Source organism: Lampetra planeri, chromosome 11, assembly GCF_965212315.1.
Source record: "Lampetra planeri chromosome 11, kcLamPlan1.2.h2, whole genome shotgun sequence".
Lineage (NCBI taxonomy): Eukaryota > Metazoa > Chordata > Hyperoartia > Petromyzontiformes > Petromyzontidae > Lampetra > Lampetra planeri.
In genome coordinates this window covers 4,680,416-4,699,055 of record NC_136117.1, presented here as the reverse complement: position 1 = coordinate 4,699,055, position 18,640 = coordinate 4,680,416, and the positions used below count along the sequence as shown (strand labels likewise).

The 18,640-nt window shown below is 46.3% G+C and overlaps 1 protein-coding gene across 3 annotated transcripts in view; it reads right to left on the bottom strand.

The window, feature by feature from the left end:
• Positions 1-5,796: 5,796 nt before the first annotated feature.
• LOC144721221 (dynein axonemal heavy chain 3-like) overlaps positions 5,797-18,640 on the bottom strand; it is an 814,808-nt gene continuing 801,964 nt past the window's right edge. For all 3 annotated transcript variants that reach the window (XM_078598660.1, XM_078598658.1, XM_078598659.1), the window contains 6 exons: positions 16,790-16,972; positions 14,606-14,698; positions 10,997-11,170; positions 9,818-9,928; positions 9,292-9,352; positions 5,797-7,919 (listed from right to left, as the gene is read on the bottom strand). In XM_078598660.1, coding sequence (XP_078454786.1) covers positions 7,774-7,919; positions 9,292-9,352; positions 9,818-9,928; positions 10,997-11,170; positions 14,606-14,698; positions 16,790-16,972 — 768 coding nt within the window. In that variant the 3' untranslated portion in view covers positions 5,797-7,773. The remainder of the gene's footprint in view (positions 7,920-9,291; positions 9,353-9,817; positions 9,929-10,996; positions 11,171-14,605; positions 14,699-16,789; positions 16,973-18,640) is intronic.

The window sequence follows — 18,640 nt, the reverse complement described above, 5'->3', positions numbered from 1 at the left end:
GCGCTCGAATCTGTCCCATGATGCCGAGAGAGCCCCCGTTAGCGGCATAGAATGGGACGTTAACCGGCAGTAAAGGCCGGCTTTGTACGGGCAGAATATTGTAAATTAATTCCGAAATGATTGTCGCCGATGCCCCCGTATCGACCAAGATGCGTACTTCTACCCCGTCAATGTGTCCGACCACGGCCGACGACCCTGACGACGCGGCTACCACGCGATGGGCCAACACGGACCACTGTTTGGGCTCGATTTGAGTCCCCGCAGTGATCCGCGTTGGCCCCTCGCAACGCGACATCGGCCCCCCGTTTGTTGTGGTGCGAGAGCGTGCAACGGGTAGGTGCTTTGGCCAAACATGTGTGGTGCCGCGACTCGCCGGGTCATGTTGCTGGAGCTTGGGAGGAGGAGGCCCGGCGTCCCGTCGAGGCGTCGTCCCGCGCTGTCGAGGAGAGCGGCACCCCGAGGCGACGTGGCCCCGGACGCCGCAGTTGAAACACCGCGGGAGCCCCGGTGGAGACGACGGGCGGTTGAAACGGCTTGACCCGTCCCGGGCCGACCGTACTTCTTGCGCCTGTTGCCGTCGATGGTCGACGGCGAAGAGCTCCTCCGTCGGAAGGGTGGCTGCAGCCACCGCACGCCCTGCCGATGCCCTGCTGGCTTTCCGCCGCAGGGACAGAAGGTTGGCGTGAAGGAGGCGCGCCGCCTGAAGAGAGGTCATCTCGGCGTCCTCCTGTGCGACGACAGCGATGTCCAGGTCGTCTGCCAGGAGGAGTATTTTCTCCGTGACCATCGCGTCCACGCCATCGTCGTCCATACGGGGAAAAGCCGTCTTAGCCAGCGCTAGGAGGCTCGTCCTGTATGCCAGGGGCGACTCCTTCTCACCCCGCTTGCGCTCGTAGAACTGCTCTCTGCATTCCGCTGAAGGTCCATAGACCCCGGCCAGCAGTTGTAGTGCCTTCGGCAGAGTAGACCGCTTCTCTTTCGGCGCCGATGTGAGGGCGGCGAGCGCGTCTGCGTCGAGGAGCGCCGGCAGCGCGCAGAGGGCTTCATCGTCGGACCACCTTGCCATTTCTTGGTGGGCGATGAAGCGTCGCTGGAAGCCGCCCCAGTCGCCCTCTGCACCAACAAATTCTTTCAGCGGAGGCAGCCGTTGTTGCAGCGCAGCGTTCGCCTTGGAAGTCTGTAGGCTGCTATCCCCGGGACTCGGCTGTGCGTCGGCGCGAATGGCAGATGGAATCGCCTGTCGCGGATGTGATGACGCTCCCTCCGCTGGAGATGACGCAGCTGTCCCAGCGAGAGCGGTGTCGGACCCAAGGTTGAGCCCGGCCACGCCCTCCGCAGCTGCCGTAACGATGGCGGGAAATTCAAAGTTGGAGTCTTCAGAAATGGCGGGAAGGCGCTCAGGTCGACGACTCCCCTCGCCCCGTGGTGGACCACCAGCCCCCAGCCGCGTGATGTTTTCCAGCGTGGCGGCAGCGGCGTACAGTAGCTCCGCCAGTCTCTCGTGAGCCAGCCGTAGCGCGTCTGGCTGCGGCCCCTCTTCATGCCGGTGCCCCGGTAGGAACGCGTCGGCCCCCGGCTGCGCCATGTCTTGGTGAGCCGCCTCGGGCTCAACGACTTCAGCAGTGTCCTCCTCCGGTACTCTGGCTCGAGCTGTCTGACGTGTTTCCATGTCCGTAGTACTTCTGACACCAGATGAAGTACCGGTGAAGACGCTGGACACCCAGGTTGAGGCACACGTATATTTATTTCAGCTTGTCGGTACAGGACAACACTAGAGGGGGTAGCGGCCCCCTCACCCGGATAACTGGGGATACCCCCTAGCTAATCTCACCTATCCCCAAGTCCTCCTCTAACGGGCTAGGGGAGGCTAACTGGCCCGACACTGGTGAGTCGGGCTACGGTCTCCGGAGTCCCAGGGTCTAACCCTGGTTCACGGAACCACGCCTCTGGCTCGATCCTCTGCAGCCCTGACAAGGGCGGCGTCGAGGGGAGTCCAGGGCTCTAGCTAGAGGATCTTCACTCTTCCTCCTTCGTTCCCAGACTGAGCCCCGAGCTCTCTCTGTCCTCCCCCTTTATACCCCTCACCAGGATCCCAACCCCCCAGGCTGCCTGACGCGGACGTCGTTGCGGGCACCCCCCCCCCGTGTACTCCCGTAACTCCGCCCACTGTGTTTGTTACCCATTGGATCGTATGCACTTACAGCCCTCCCGTAACAGCCCTACACTTGTAAAGAGTTACACTTACGGTTGCTAGAACACACGCGTAAAAGTCTAACACAAACAGCACAATGAATGTTCTCATGAACTTGAATTGACGTGTCTTGAAATTGAGTCAAGTTACAAGAACTTGGGAAAAGGGACGACTATTGGAGTGACATCGCAGAAAGTGAAGGGTTTCAAGCTGCACCACCACCGGTGGTTGAACACAGTACGGATGAGACCAAACAGTCTGGCAGTCTGGTAGACTGACGCCTCATCACGGATAGAGCAATCAACGAGTGAAATTCACAGGGATAGGTGACTGCTTGACAGGGCAAATACTCATAGGAAGGCTGTTCCATTAGTGGCCGTCCATAAATGACGTCACGCGATTTTGGACGATTTTTGATCCCCCCCCCCCTCGTCACACGGCGTCACAAAAGTCAGACCCCCCCTCAAATATGACGTCACAAAGCTCTGCCCCCCCCAAAAATTAAACATGCTTCAAATCGTTTTAAACTATTGTCATTGTAATGCGTATTTAATGTGGCGCTGCACTCTGATGTTGTAGGAGAAAACATTTATTAAAAAGTCTATTTAATGAAGTAGAACGTGTTGTCTATATTTATTTAAAGTTGCGCATTTTCATGTGACGTCACATTTCTCAACCCCCCCCCCCCCCCACCTCGTTACACATCGTCACAAATGTCTGACCCCCCCAGGTGCGTGACGTCATTTATGGACGGCCCCTTAAGATGCAGAAGCCATGCAGAGCTGTCGTGAACCCTGAATCCACCAGCTGGAGAGGCTGTAGCACCCGAGGCCTAAAAGTATCGTTGGTTGCTACCAGGGAAAGGGCTGATATGGGAACAGAAGTCCCGAGTACGCCGCACAACGACATCCAGCGACGGTGTCACGTGACTGTTGGGGAATATTGGAGAACATCGATGCACCCATAGGCGGAGTTTGACTTCTATATTTGAGGCGGGTGGGGTGGGGGTGTTCGCTTTGTCCCTCACATTATGAATCGCAGGCGCATATAATCAATTAATTAATTTGTAATCTTTATTGTAAACTACTGAAAAAAATCAATAAGCGGCAGCCATGGCGTTACCAACGGGTCCAAGGGGCTCTTTGAGGGGCCTGGGCACCCGCCAACTCCACCCATGGATGCACCGCACCTAATGAACAATTGTAACAAGGTTGGGGGGTTCTCTAAGACCACCACCTGACACTCCGTGCCACATACGCACAGATGCCGAGGGCTCTTTACACGTTTTCGTGCGCGTTTCCTCCTTTTAACTTATGGATGCCTGGCCCGCATAGTGGTGTATGCTATGGGGATTTCTCGTAATTTACAGATGTGATTGATTGTTGGCATTTGCCTAGGTAAAGAGCCCCATAGTGTGGAAGTGGGGACTCCACGTGCACTTCGTCAAGAAATGTCGACGGTATTTGCGTCACGCATGAATGCCAATTGCGTTTTATATGTTTTTGTTTGGCTTGAAACCAATGAGGTTTCTGTTGCCAAATGCAAACATTTCCTGGCCATGCCATTTGTCTCCCTGCCATTTAATTTAAATTTCCTTCCTGACATCATGTTTCTGTCCCTCCCCCCACCACATCGCTTGGCCTAACCCCCACTTTGTCTGTCTTCTCTGCATCGTTCCTTCGCCATCTCTGTCCTGGGGCTTTGTCTGCAACTGGAGCCGTCCTAGAACCCCGTTGTTGCTGCCCTGGCTGCCTCTGAGACTCGTTGATAAAGGCTCTTGGCACTCATTCATTAGCCCTGGAACTCAGGAAGGGCTTTGGCCCACTGAGAATGTCCTGGGGCTCAGTGATAAATGGACTTTGCCCTCCGCGATTCCTCTTGAGACTCGATGAAGGGCCCTGGACCCGTTGGCAATGCCCTGGCTACCGCTGCTGTTGCCAGAGCTGAACCCTGCTTGCTTCATCCTCAGCTGTGTCAGTGTTTGCCCTCTTCCATGACTCCCTACCCGGTCAAAACCCACCACCCAGATTCTACCCTCATGTAGTTTGTGTATTTATTTAGTTTTGTAAAGAATTGTTGCCGGGCAGTTGTAGCGCACGCCTGTGAACCAGCCTCGTGAAGGCAAGGGTTGGTGGATCACACGCGCGTTGTGAAACCACCTTCCCGTGGGCGTTGAGGTGCTTCGCCAGAAGATGGTACAGCAAGCAGACCAATCTCCATCTGTTTCCTTCTGTAAGGGGATACAGTGTTGCTCCCTCGTCGTGCACATGGGTTTTCTCGCATGAGTGGCACAGATGCATAATTTAGGTTAAAAAAACACGACAGCTCTGCTACTATCTTGCGACACAGTAAGCCCAACATTGTTTGGTGCATGAGATTTTTTGGATATTGCATAAATGTGTCGTTAAACCCGCCACCACCTGACACAGGCAATTAGTAAGGTTTGTCACGTAAACAAAACAAGCCAATTCGTTACTAGTTCAGCACACCAGTGTTGGAGAGTGAACCCACAACATTGTTTGGTGGGTGGAGAAAACCCAGTCCAATCTAACACGTTTGAAAGCATAAATCCGACTTTCAGTGCCACAGTTGGAATGCCACATTCAATGGCTCCGAGGCGCTCGGTGTCCAACCCCACTGCGAGTGAGGCTACTCAGCCAGCAGTTGAGCCACAAGAGCACTGCAATGAATCAAAGGCAGCGGTGGACACAGCAGATGCAGTAATACAATTACCAAAGCACGTAGATACATGTTATACTGGTAGGAACGAAGTGGACCAGCCTACAATAGATTATATCGTCCGTCCGTCCGATGTCCGATTACGTGTAGCAACATCGCCCCCTACTGCAAACACTTGGCATGACCCTACAAAAACCTTGAGACTCTGTGAGGCTTTCCTGGCTAAACAAGTGTAACATTCCCTTATAATTCCCTCAGATAGCTTTTAATTAAAACATTTAAATTAATGAGGCTTTCCTGGCTAAACACGTGTAACCTTCCCTTATAATTCCCTGATAGCTTTTAATTAAAACTTTGAAATTAAAAAAAAAACTCACAGCGCCCTAAAGCCTACAGCTAGGCCTAAAGCCTAGAACTAGGCCTCAAAGTCTCCCTTCGTATCGTACCCCCGCGTGTGTGAAAGGGAGTTAATGTTTAACAATGTTACATTCCCTGATGTTTTAAAATATAAACATTTACATTTAAAGCTTTTACATTAATAATTATAACATTTAAATTATACATTAATAATTAAAACATTTAAATTAAAAATTAACTCACAGCACCCTAAAGCCTACAGCTAGGCCTAAAGCCTAGAACTAGGCCTCAAAATCTCCCTTCGGATCGTCCGATTAGGTGTAGCAACATCGCCCCCTACTGCAAACACTTGGCAGGACCCTACAAAAACATTTAGACTCAGTGGGGCTTTCCTGGCTAAACAAGTGTAATAATACATTATGTTTATATTCTTTGGTTATTCGTTCCTACCAGCCCACCCCGCAGGGTCCTGTTCTCAAGTCGGTGACCATTAGTTCTTGGACTGATGCAGTATTTCAGATTCTTTCTCTCTAGCTGGTGCATGGAATTATGGTCTTGACTCGAAAAAATTAGCAACAATTGTTTTTATTTCAAAGTGCTTGCTTTTCTTGATATCCTATTGACATGTAAACAAATGCTTTCATATACAGAACTCCTCTTACCCGCCATCCTGTTATACACAACTCCTGTTATCCGCAGCAGTTGTGGGGTCCTCAAAGAAAATCCCAAATTCTCCCAAGATCCTACATCTTCCTACTATCCAGGGGGTTATCTGAGAATGTTTTACCCCACAGATAAATTCGCAGATAACCCTGTGGATAATAGGGTCCACGATACCGGTCCCCCGTATCACCGCGGATAAGGGGAGTCCTCGCATACTGTACTATTTTGAAAGGGCACACGGTTACACGAGTGAAAACTGATTTAAAAAAATACATAATTTACCTGTACATTATTTGAATTCAAACATATATTGCGTTGGGGGGGGGGGACCCCCTCAGCAATATCTATGTCAACAACTATTTTAAAACACACTTAATCACATAATATACTTAAGAACTGGCATCGATATATTGCATGACTGCAATCACGGATGTTTAATTGTGCTGCAAAACTACGATTATTTTCTTGCCCCACATTAAAAAATGGATATGTAACGTAACTTTCAAAATGGAGAATGCCTTTCAGTCTGTCCAATTGTTGAATACATGGTTGTAATCTATAAAACTACACCTTGGGTAGATTATCAAGGCCAAAATAAAGTTTGGCCATTCCAGTGAGCAGTAACCTTTCTACCAGTGTATAGCTGGAGAATGGTGGCATATGCCTGTAATCCAGCACTGTGGAGGCAAGGATTGGTGGAACACGCAAATGTCAAACTACCTTCTTGTGGGCGTCGATGTGCGGACTCCACCTTGTTCCATTTGCATGGGATAGAGCGTTGTCCCCTCACACGTTTGGGTTTTCTCTGGGTGCTCTTGTTTCCTTCCACTTTGTAAACACATTTACTTGGCTGAAAATATCTTAATATATAGGGAACCGCAGAGCTTGGACAACTATTGGTGCCGGCTCAGCGCCTGGCTGCCTTCCCACTTATCGAGTGAGCAAACACTTTGCGTGTTACAAGTTGAGATTATTATCGTATAATAAAGGTTCCCCATTTAGCCTAATAGGGTGTAGGACCAAGTGAAGTTGGTGAGCACCTAGTAAGGCTGGTGTGACATACATCATCTCCCCAGAACAGATGTTAACATCAGATAATGGACTCATGTCAGGCTAAGTCTGTGTCGAGGAGGCCTAGGCAGTACACCTTCTCACATGTTCTGTATGACCAGGAATCGTAAAATAATGCCACGTACCATTCTCACATGCAAAGTAAACAAAGGGAGCGTAACTGTTTGTGAGATATCATCTGAGCGTTGGGACTCATTCACTTATCCTCACATCGTAGAATCGTATTAACATATGGCTTGTTGTTTAATTCAAATTCCTATTTTGTGAAGCTGGAAAGTTTCATGTCCACTGTTCAACGTGTGTTTACAGCCATGTATAATGATATGTGCATATGGGGAGAGGTAGTGTAGCGGTTAGCGCGCTGCGCATCGAACCCAGCAACCCGAGTTTGATTCCCGCTCATGGCCAACACCAATGATGACTATTTGAAACAGTGCCGGGCCTCCCCTAGGTCGACTCAGCCTCAAATGAGTGCCTGGTGCGGTGTGTAAATATCGCAACTCGGGAGACAAAGGCGGCCGGGCATGGTGCTGGCCACCCACTCCCTTGTGTGCTGTGCCGGCCTTCATAAGTGCTTGCTAACAGCACTTGCCCCCACAATCTGTTTAGGCTATACGTGGTATATTTGTCTATTTCTTTAAAGAGTGCACAAAGGTGTGTTATATCTTCTAAGGATAATGGGAAAATGTTTTATGTTCCAATATTGCTGAATGTTTGTATTGCTGTATTCGTGAAAAGGATGTCACACGTACAGCCGGAGGGCATTTTGTGTGCAGCAACGTCTTCTTTTGCGCGGCACTTGCGGGTGGGACTTAGTAGTCGAGCTGACAAAGGCATGCCACCCCACGGGTCACCCAGTGGTTGCTCGGCTGGTCGGTGGGAAACTTGACGGTGAGCACGTAGTTGGTGGAATGTCCCGTGGTGGAGACGATCCCTCGCCGCGCACTGGTCTTGTACACTGCCACAGGAACGTCACGCAAACGAGCAGCACGAGGCGAGACCCAGAGTTGGCTACCACGGGCATTGTACAGCATCTCCATCAATGCCTACAGCCTCTGAGGACTTTCCACCACCAGAATTATCCGAGATTCTATTATCCCATACTTTGCACTCCTACCGTGTTGTTGTATTGTTTGTTGTTGTGTATGAAACAGACATCTCTGAAAAATAGCTTTATAACTCATCGGATTGCTTCAGTATAAATACATATTCTGATTCTGATTTACCTAATATGTTTGCTTAAGACGTACATGATCCTGGTAATCGATGAAAGTTAGATGGGAATCAACCAGAAAGAGTACGTTATTTTTAGCTTGCAAATTAAGTCAAATATTAATTTTCTTATTCGCGATATTATTGATGGTTTGTCGAGCGTTCTTAAATCCGTGACGTATAATTCAATTGATTGCAGTCAGCAGTGCATCACGTAGCTCACAGATCCTGGTAGATGGGGGTCAACACTACCTCTGAACACGCTGCAATAAGGCTCTCACGTCAAACAAACATGGTTCGACATTTTATACCCCGTAGTTAATTGTGGATCTTGAATCGAGTGCAGCCATTTGTCAGCTGAACCGATATGACCAAATTTGTGACACTTGAGAAGCTAAACGCGGGTAGGCTGCCCTGCATTGCAGCAATGGTTCTCAAAGTGTTGTCAGCTCAGCACTGATGTGGGCATTAGTCCCCTGAGACACCACGCCATATTTCCTTGCAGTTTGTAGCAATCTTTTTGTATTGACTCCTTGCAATCCCTGTGTCGATAATACTTAATACACATTCCTTTATACAACTAAGAATGTGGAGGAGACCTTTGTGAATGTACTGCTGTATGAGGGCGTCCCATGCCATATCAGTCATGGCAATTTGACCGTACTTGACCATTATTAACGACATTTTTTTGTTTTCTAGGTAAGTCCCACTGAGCTATGTAGCTCTTTTTCAGAAGTGACCTGGCCACAAATGATAGCTCAACGAAGTGGCTTACCACGTGGAAATATATCTCAGCCAAATACTCTAAAAGCATGTTTCTATAAATGTGGAGGGTAAAACTGGACTACACCACGAGGACCACGAGGAGAAACATGCCAACTCCAAATATACAGCAGGCATCAGGGTCGGGATCGAACCCACGACCTCCTGTATATCAGGCAAGGTAGTTAATATCCTGCCACCGTGATGTGAGTAGGTGAAGGGGACTTGTTCAGATATTACCCGCGACTGATGTTAGCCATGGCTGGGAACTCACGGTGCCAGGTTCGTAGCCCAGTACGCTAACCACTGCACCACAACTACTCCCTGTGTTACGTGTGAACCACATGATATACAACCTGGGCATGCGTATGTTGACGTTTCTTCAGTTGTGGACTTCTCCACTGGCTTTAACCACATCTGAAATTATTTGTTAGGGAAGCATTCAAAATGCACACCTTGAAAAACACAAGAATTAGATTATAATTCATAACCATCTTGCTGCGAACGATACACCCCCTAACACTGAGGGCGACCCTCTGTCATGGCAACACTATCTCACATGTGATGCCTGTATACGTAAAAAATGTGTTAATTTTTACCACGTAAAAAGAACAATTAACAGTGATATTCCAGCCACTTTTATTTCAAAGACCTCTACGATTATCACGATTGGCTACGCCCGGTGCAAAAGAAGTTCAACACACATACATACACATACGTAAAAACATAAGCAAATGTATGTTAAATTGTAAACCTCCTAAAACCAAAACATATATTCACCTAACGTATAAATGCTCTAGCTACAATTTAAATAAAGGCCTGGTCCACACGTGGAAACACTTATCACAACACTGCTCTGTGCACGGCACAATGAAAGGATACCACTGGAAGGCTTTCGTATAAAATCTTTTGCAGGGACTCTCCAATGACTCTCTTCTCTCGGTCCCATCGCCCGCCTTCCATGAACAGACCTGTGATATAAACGCCAGCGTCCTAGAATGCATTTTTAAAGAGGGACAAAAAATATATATAATTAGTGCAAGAAAATATGTGGATGTTTCTAATCAATCTGTGGCAAGCCATTGTCACACTAACTACTGTGTCTGACGAACCACAGCTTGAAGTGGACAAATCTTTGAAAAAAAGAAGTCCTGAAGAATAAATGGAAAACATTGTCAAAGGGAATCAAAATAATTATGAGAACATATTTTGTTGAAAATGTAGTGCTGCTTTTGTCTTGAAAATGTTTTTATTTGTCGGAGATGTGTCTATTTTCAGAGTCAATGTGTCCAGTTTCATCCACACCCACAACCATGATCTAAGACTGCATGAAGGCCTCTTGAAGCCATCACCATCTCTCAAGGCCTGACAAGGCCAATGCATTTTGTTAAATAATAATTGTGATTACAGCACTTGGGACTGTGATGCTATACTGCTCTTTGTGTTCAGTTTGTCCATCTCCCGCACTCCGATGAGCGTGGTTGGCTACGTACGGTGTGAAAGAAATTCAAACTTACACACATACATAGGTACAAGTAAAGCAAGAATTGTCTCACCAGGCTACACTGTAAATGGCTGGCGGTGGCTACATTGACTAATTATATGCATGTGCCCGAGACCAAGTGGTACCGCGTGTTGTCCCGCACGACGTTCCAAAGGGACCGAGTTCCTGAGGAAGCTCGCAGCGCATGGAGCAGAACGTCGACAGCGGACAACACGCCGTACAGCCCGAAACGCTTACGAGAGCTATACAGTAAAACCTTGGATTGCGAGTAACTTGGTCTGCAAGTGTTTTGCAAGACGAGCAAATTTTTTAAAATAAATATTAATTTGATAAATGAGCGAGATCTTGCAATACGAGTAGTATGTGTATACGCTTTTTCTGCCGAGCGTCACGTGATCACAACTGATATACGAGTGCTTTGATATACAGTGCTTTGGATTACAAACACGTTTCCAGAACGAATTATGCTCGCAATCCAATGTTTTACTGTATGTTTGTCTGTGTGTGATCCAGGCGGATCTGCGATTCAAACGACCATCCACCAACGCATCACGTACAGGCCTCTCCGCCACGTGCTTCTCGTGCTCGGTGATGTGGTACTGGAAGCCCAGTTGGTCGATGGGAACTTTGTGCTTCCGCGCGAAGTTCTGGAGGGCGCCGGTGAGGAAGGACTGCGTAAAGAAGAAGCCGGAGATCCAGAAGACGGAAGGCGCACCCTTCTCTATCCAGTCCTGGGGCGGCAGACACCGAGTGGGTGAGAATGATAGCACGATCGCAGAATATAGCTTACTGTGGCCGAATAATACAGAAATTGCATTACCTCTGACTAACGTGACATCTGCAAATGTAAATGATTGATAATGAATTCTGCAAATCAATATTAATCAAGTAAGAGCTTATTGAGACAGAAAGCTTCTGTTTCAATGTAGATTTTAGAGAAATACCAAGGAAAATACATGAACATTGGTGTAACATACGATAACAGTGGTGCAAAACAATGTAAAAAAAACAAGCGTTAAAATCACAAAATAGTAGAATATCTTAACCAGGAAAGATCTATCTGCTCATGGATTAAGGTATTTTCAAGTCGTTGCCACCCCTCATCTTATCGATAAAAAATATTGCATATATTTACCACAAATTAGCTAATCTATCTCCACGGTGGACTTCTTCTTGGGTGTGTTCCCTCCTTTGGCTGTCATTCCATCATCAGATTAGTCCTGATTATTGGCCATTATCCCTTTGAGCCTTCCGTCCTGCTCATACCAACTTACTTTTTAAACAGTCAAGATGACATCACTAATTTGTATGTGTTCTCTGTTCCACATGTTCCTCTTTCTGCTTCTCAGTATAACGTTTAGCGTGCACATCGTCAAACTTGTAAGTATGTTGACCTTCTTTTGCACCGTACGTAGCCAACCGTGATAATCGGAGGTGCGGGGGAAGGACAACAAACTAAACACAAAAATCAGTTCTAAAGAAATACATTTTCAATCTAGATTTAAAAGTGCATAGCTCCAGTCGGCCGCAGAAGCACATCTGAAAGTGCGCAACGCGGTGACCATCATTGTTCCATAGCTAGCCAAAATCCACTGCTGCGAGGATGACCGGAGTTTGCGTGATGGTTTATGCTCCTTGACGAGATCAGTAAGGTAGTGTGTGAATCACAAATGAGGCTAACTTTTGTCTGGTACCATATTTTTGATGTGTGTTATATCAGGTACTATGCACTGATTGAACACTTTTTTCTTTCGGCACAACATTAATGTTATTTGTTTTATTACTGCATTCCAACTTGCTCTTGCTCACATCTTTATTTCATCCGTTTGATTCGGGTGCTCTTTCAATAACTGCCCTAGGTAGTAATACGCACTCCACTTTATTTTCCAGCGGTGTTCCCCCAGTAATTGTTTCCTTTTGTTCAGCAAACCTATTGCACTGATATTCTTGGTTCTTTCGGTAAAGTCATGTAGAAGGGAAATAATACAATTAAAATAGCTTGTTTTATTTATTTTATTTCCCTTCTACGTGACTTTACCGAAAGAACCAAGAATATGAATTCCTGCAGTCACGAAAGCTTTAAATCAAAATCTATTGCACTGACTTTTGTTTTGCCTTTAATCGTTAGCCCTATTTTCTTGTTATGTTCTGCAATCATTTCCTATAGTAAGTTAGCATTGGATATTGTAATGGCTATATCATCATCCAACATTGGATGGTTAATACTTTATACTTACAGCCTCGATGTTTATGTGTTTATTTCTCCAATCCACCTTGTGTACAAATTTCATCTCGCGCATAACTTTGGTGACGGCGTATTTCCTTGCCTAACTCTGCCCTCCTGATGCACGATTACACAGCGAACGCCAATGTACAACCCAATGTATGGGTTGGTAGGAGATGCAGTTCTTCATACATAGTATACCTTCGAACTCACCAAACCCACAAATATAAATGTAAAAAGTGCTAGGCCTATGACGAGGCTCGGTTACACCGCGTGGGCTGATGTTGGCACAAGATCCGAAACGTCTTCCCAGCTCCGCAGTCTATATCCGATACAAACTAATTACATGGTCGTCCGTCAAATAAAATACTGTTGTTGATACAGCCACAACCAATTTTAATAACAATATAGTGTATTCCTCCAGTAAATTATAACACTGTAGACTGAAGACATTTTAGGAGGCTCATACATTGGCTGTTTGGCCACCTACGAGGAGTGCTTTGCTAGTGGACGAAGAACAAAACAATCGTGAAGAAAATCCACAAATATGAGAGAATGACCCTAGAAAGTCTGGCATATGGGTCATGGTCCCATGCGCTGTGCTGCTGTCCCCTGGCCACCTCGCAGGCCAGCGGGTAAGGGAGTCTCATAACTGGATGTGGTCGACCAAACCCCGCCTCTATGCCTGGCACGTATCGCCATGCGCAGCTATTAACCATGATCCTGGACGATATTTTCAAGCGCAGATTTGTACACTTCCATTGATGCAACAGGCGTTATAATGGTTGTATCGTTCTGTATTTTACCAGGCCTCTAAGTTGGAAAACGAGCATTGTGTGAGTCTGGCCAGCAGGTGGCAGGAGACAAGCAGGAGATGGGAATAACAACATTGAGCGGTGTGGGCAGTGAAGGGTAAGGAACATTGTGGTGGTGGTGATGTGTGAATGTCAGCGTGGATTCTCACGCCCGTGGAATGTGTGTGAGAATGGATACTGCTGGAAGCTTGATTTTGTCTGCTTTAAAACGATTGTTACATTGTTTAATATTATCTCCCTTTTATCAAACATTCATTTGCAACACAGCAATTGTCTGAGAAGGAACCTCCACAACTGAGTGCAGGGCATCTCTGTCTAGCAAAGAAGTGCTTATTACTGTACATGCAAATAAACATTTTGCAGAATTAACTTTAACGAGGTTTCTGTATTCCTGAATGTTGGCAGACAATGTGATTTAAGGGTAGACAGTTTTCACAATCCACACAACACGCATAGCTCCTAACTTCGATAAGTCAACGAAATAATGTGCTAGGCCAAAGCAAGCTCCCATGAGCCTTGATCTTTAAAGGAATGAAAATTGGAGGTGTTCTGAATGGGGTGGAAAATAAAAACATGGACATGATCAACTGAAACTTCCCTATCCCAAATGTGCCTTCGTGTCTGAAGTAACGTTGAACATTACAATTAGCGTGCAATGTCAAATTTACCGCCACCGTTTGAATACAATGCGTGGTAAAGTAAGTTATATGGGACAGTATTCAAGGTTGATAGAACTCGATGACATGGCCATCGAGTGCTTGACTGATTTGTATCTCGACCTGAAACGGCTGACGCAAGAAGGAGAGCATGCATTGTCAAACAGACCACTCGGCAGACAGGCCAACGATAATATACAAGGAAAGCTCTTGCTGTTTCATACATTTGTTTAAACACAATTTACACGTATTGCAGGCTAATATAGAAAGCTGCTCGCTATTTTTTTGGGGGCAATAGTTGAGGAAGGCCACTTTAGAATGGAGTATTTTGAAGACTCTTGCTTTTGTTCTTCAATAAATAAGAATACATTATCTACAATCGCAATGTGTCGGATAATGCATTCCACCTTTTGCACCTGAGCAGTGGACAGCATTGAAAGTTTTAAGATGTGGGAGAGTGCAAGTTCTCACAGTGAAAAATTGCAGTCTTGCCAACAGGTCTGACACGTAGCTTCCCAGGGGTTTCAAAGACGGATAGGACTTGGCAGACCACATCGCAGGCACCTGCAGCAAAAAATAACACGGGAAAACAATGGGAATATTTATTTATGTTCTCACATCTTATACACTCAGGTGCACATGTCTTTCTTGGACTTTTATTGTTTCACAATTGAAAAACTCATCTGAAAAGTCTACACTGAGACTCAATATCGCTTCAGTTGATGAAAAAGATTCACTTTAATCTCTACCACGGCGTCGGATTTCGCCGTTGTGCTACGCAGCTCTCTGACGTGCCTCTGCGTGTTGTTCAGCACGGTGCCCGACGTTTCGCTCTACGTGCTGGGAGCTTCCTCAGGGACTTCAGGGTTGTCGGACATTATGCCGAACGACACACGGTACAACCCGCAATGCACATCAGAGAGCGTTCAATCGGTGATTGTAAATTACATACACAGTGCATGGATGCTCCAAATAGGGTTGCGTGCTTAATTGCACAAGAACCTTACAAATAAACTTTAGTTTGTCATTTACATTATGCGTTTTAGCAATTATAATCCAACTGTGCTGTCAGTAAAGCTGCGAGGAAATTGGTGGAAAACCCACCACCGCCGCAGTCGCTGCCCACCACTGACATTAACATTGGCTGCTGACATTTGGGCTACGCCCGTTTCAAAACTTTATAAGCAGTTGTCTTTAGAAGCTAACCCCCCTTTTCCTGATGACGACCGCTTGTGTCGCGATCGAAACGTTGTAGTTTTTTGATATTTTTGTTATTTATTTGAACCTATCTACGTGACTTTACCGAAAGACCCAAAGAAAATGAGAAAACGCCCTTCCAAATGTCAGAGCCAGCATCACTTCACGCTGCGGCAGAGCCTGGCAAGATAACACCACTTATGGAGGCACTGCTCCTTTGCACGTTGTACAGAGTTGTTTGTTTCGAACTGTTTATCCGGTTTATACGTGGGAGAAAAATCAGACGTAAATACATTGATACATAATATAGGTTTTTTTGGTTGAGATCGCGTAAATGTAAGTGTGTCGTTAAACCCGTCACCACCCGATACAGCCAATTAGTAAGGTTTGTCACGTAAACAGAATATGCCAATTGGTTACTAGTACAGCACACCGGTGTGTTAAAGAGAAAATCCACGACATTTACAATCTGAGCACGACGTTCCGCCAGTAATTACAACTAGCATCATCAGGCGGCAGCCAGATTAAATAAGTAAGATAAATACATTGACTTCCATTTTGTATCTGCAGATCAAAATCAATTATTATTTTTCACATTTGCGATGTGGACTTCCGAGACCTATCTTAACCAGTACCATTATTTTAAGTAAACATTTGGACCAGTTGTACCCTTCATGGTTAACATAAGTGTGGAAGGCCGTAGGCTGATAGAGTCAACCTTTTTTTGTGTAGAAATTATCAGCAGTCATTGTCTATCCACTGCTGGATGAAGGCCACCCCATGCCATTGCCATCCCTCGCAGTCCATCTCACTGGTCTCATCATTCCATGTCTCCAGTGGCTGTCCTCTTGGATGGAAATTGGTTTAATTATTTCATTACCTAGACTGCTGCATGGCAGCATAATGGATTTTTTGTGCTTTCATGAATGACCAATCCAAACACGTGAAAAGCTTGTTTAATCATGGTTTGGTAGCTCGGATACACACCCAGTATCTCAGCAGAGCCAATTCAAGGCTCTGACATGCAGATTATGACCCACTCAAACCTTCTGACACTTGAACACACCGTAGCCATTGGACATGTAAAATCCAATTCACCTCTGATCCAACACTACTTAGAATGGATAACCGGACAATATGTCTCATTCACATATCCATCTCTCCACATAAAAAAATTATTTCTTACATACCACACCTTTGATTAGCGAAGTCGGCTACGTACGGTGCGAAAGAAGTTCAACAAACATACAAAACATCAGCCGCACGACCTTCTGGAAGTGCTCAATATCAAGCAGCATTGTTTCAAGACAAGTAATCCTTTGGACCGCTCTTGCACAGTGTCTCATCAGCAGAGTCAGGGTTGCTTGAATCAATGCCGGCCCGTTGCCGATCTTACAGGCAGCGGCCTGCCATGGGGGTCCCAATACGACTCATAGAGTGGTGCAGATGCCCGCACACCTTTCCGAGGATGATGCTGCTGTAGATGTCCTCCAACTCGGCCGACATGAGGGCCTGGCCGCTGACGGCGCGCGTCACGTTGCGCAGGCTGCTGCGCACAGTGCCCGTGAGCCCGTTGAAGCGCACGAGCTCCTGCACCAGCACCGTGTGCATGGACTCACTGTAGCTGGTCGGGAACTTGCTCTGTGGTCATGTGAAGCGAGCGCGAGGACGGTAAACAAACACACCAGGAGACACCCAGTCATACGCTGAATCACAAAACATCACGTTGTAAAAAGATACACCCCTGCGGCCGCTTGCTTACGCCATGTGCTGGCTGAATGGCCTCCACTAGATGCAGTCCTAGAGAATCACCCCTCTGGAGGGTATTTGGTCTCTTCATCTACACTTGCCAGATGTCTTAGATAGGTCGGAGTACCATAATTTTGGCCCACCACACGTAGCCCGCCGATTGATTAACTGTCGTGCAACTCGTTTATACCGCTGGGTGGACAACGGCGGAGGGTTTTAACAAATTTGTACCAGTTTCAATTTGCCATGCCGGGAGATCGAACCGGTAACCTCTGGTTCGCAAGTCCCTCCAGTGGAGGCTCGTCTGCCATCAGTGGTGTGAGCAAGAAATTGCAGGGCTGCACCTAAACCTTTAAAATCTCACCAACAGCAATATAAATCAATCTGTATTATTTAAACCAGAGACAACTCATTATCAGGTTAAGCCTTAATGTCGTCATACTTAAATGAGCACAGAGCGGTGCGAATATCTTTTGGAAGTGCTGAGCCAGTGGTAGAAATTTCACATTCTCTATAGGGCAGCCATTGTTGACTTCCCACATCTAGCTGAGGCCTACCCACCAAATCGGACCTGAATGATCAACATTCTCATTTTAAAAATGTTTTTCTATATATATGGTGTTTTTATTGAGGTATGCACACAAGTCCGGCACCATATGCCAGGGATTCCTAGGGAGGGAGACAGAAACACCGCGAAGGGAAGAGGGGGGGGGGCTTTCCAGTGCTTGGCACAATCTCGTAATGGTGCCCCCCAACTAGAGGGGGTCCTCCGACCGGGGGTGAGGGGAGGCAGTTGAGGGGTAACAGTAAGGGAGGGGGTGAGAAGGGACACACTGCAAATCAAATAAGGTACGTGTGGCTATTTATGAGATGGGGGTCACAACCTATCCCTCCACATTTTAGACATCTTTATGCAAGAAGGCAACAGCTCATTGTGATCCGCATCACCGTGTCAAGGAAACATCTCAGGAATATTGCAAATAACAATGGGAAATGTCAAAAGGGAAAATACTAACACACATTAAAAACAGATAAAAATACATATACTTTAAAATACAATGGGACGGTGTTTTTGTTTTACACATCAACATTGGAAAACATTTACATAGAACTACGACGTTTCGATCACAATCAGGAGCCCCTCCTTTTTTCCTTCTGATGACGATTGCTTGTGTTGCGATCGAAACGTCGTAGTTTTTTGTAAAAATGTTGTTCTACGTGACTTTACAGAAAGACCCAAAGAAAATGAATTCCTGCAGTTACGAAAGCTTTAAGTCAAGATTTACATCAAGTTTTAAAACGTGTCAATTATAACAGTTCTTACAGAGGAGCAGCTATTCAATTTAACATTGATTTTGTAGGGAATTTAAAAAATGTATTTTGGTGATGACCGGAGTAAAATGCACTACTCTTGTGGATGATGTAATCGCGAGTGTTGCACTCTTTACGGAGGAACACACCATTTGGCAATTCTCTGTAGAAAACACCGGCGGCAACCAAAACATTTGCACCTCCGTCTCGAAGGAAACTGGCTCAGAGGAGAGCATGACAACTACGACA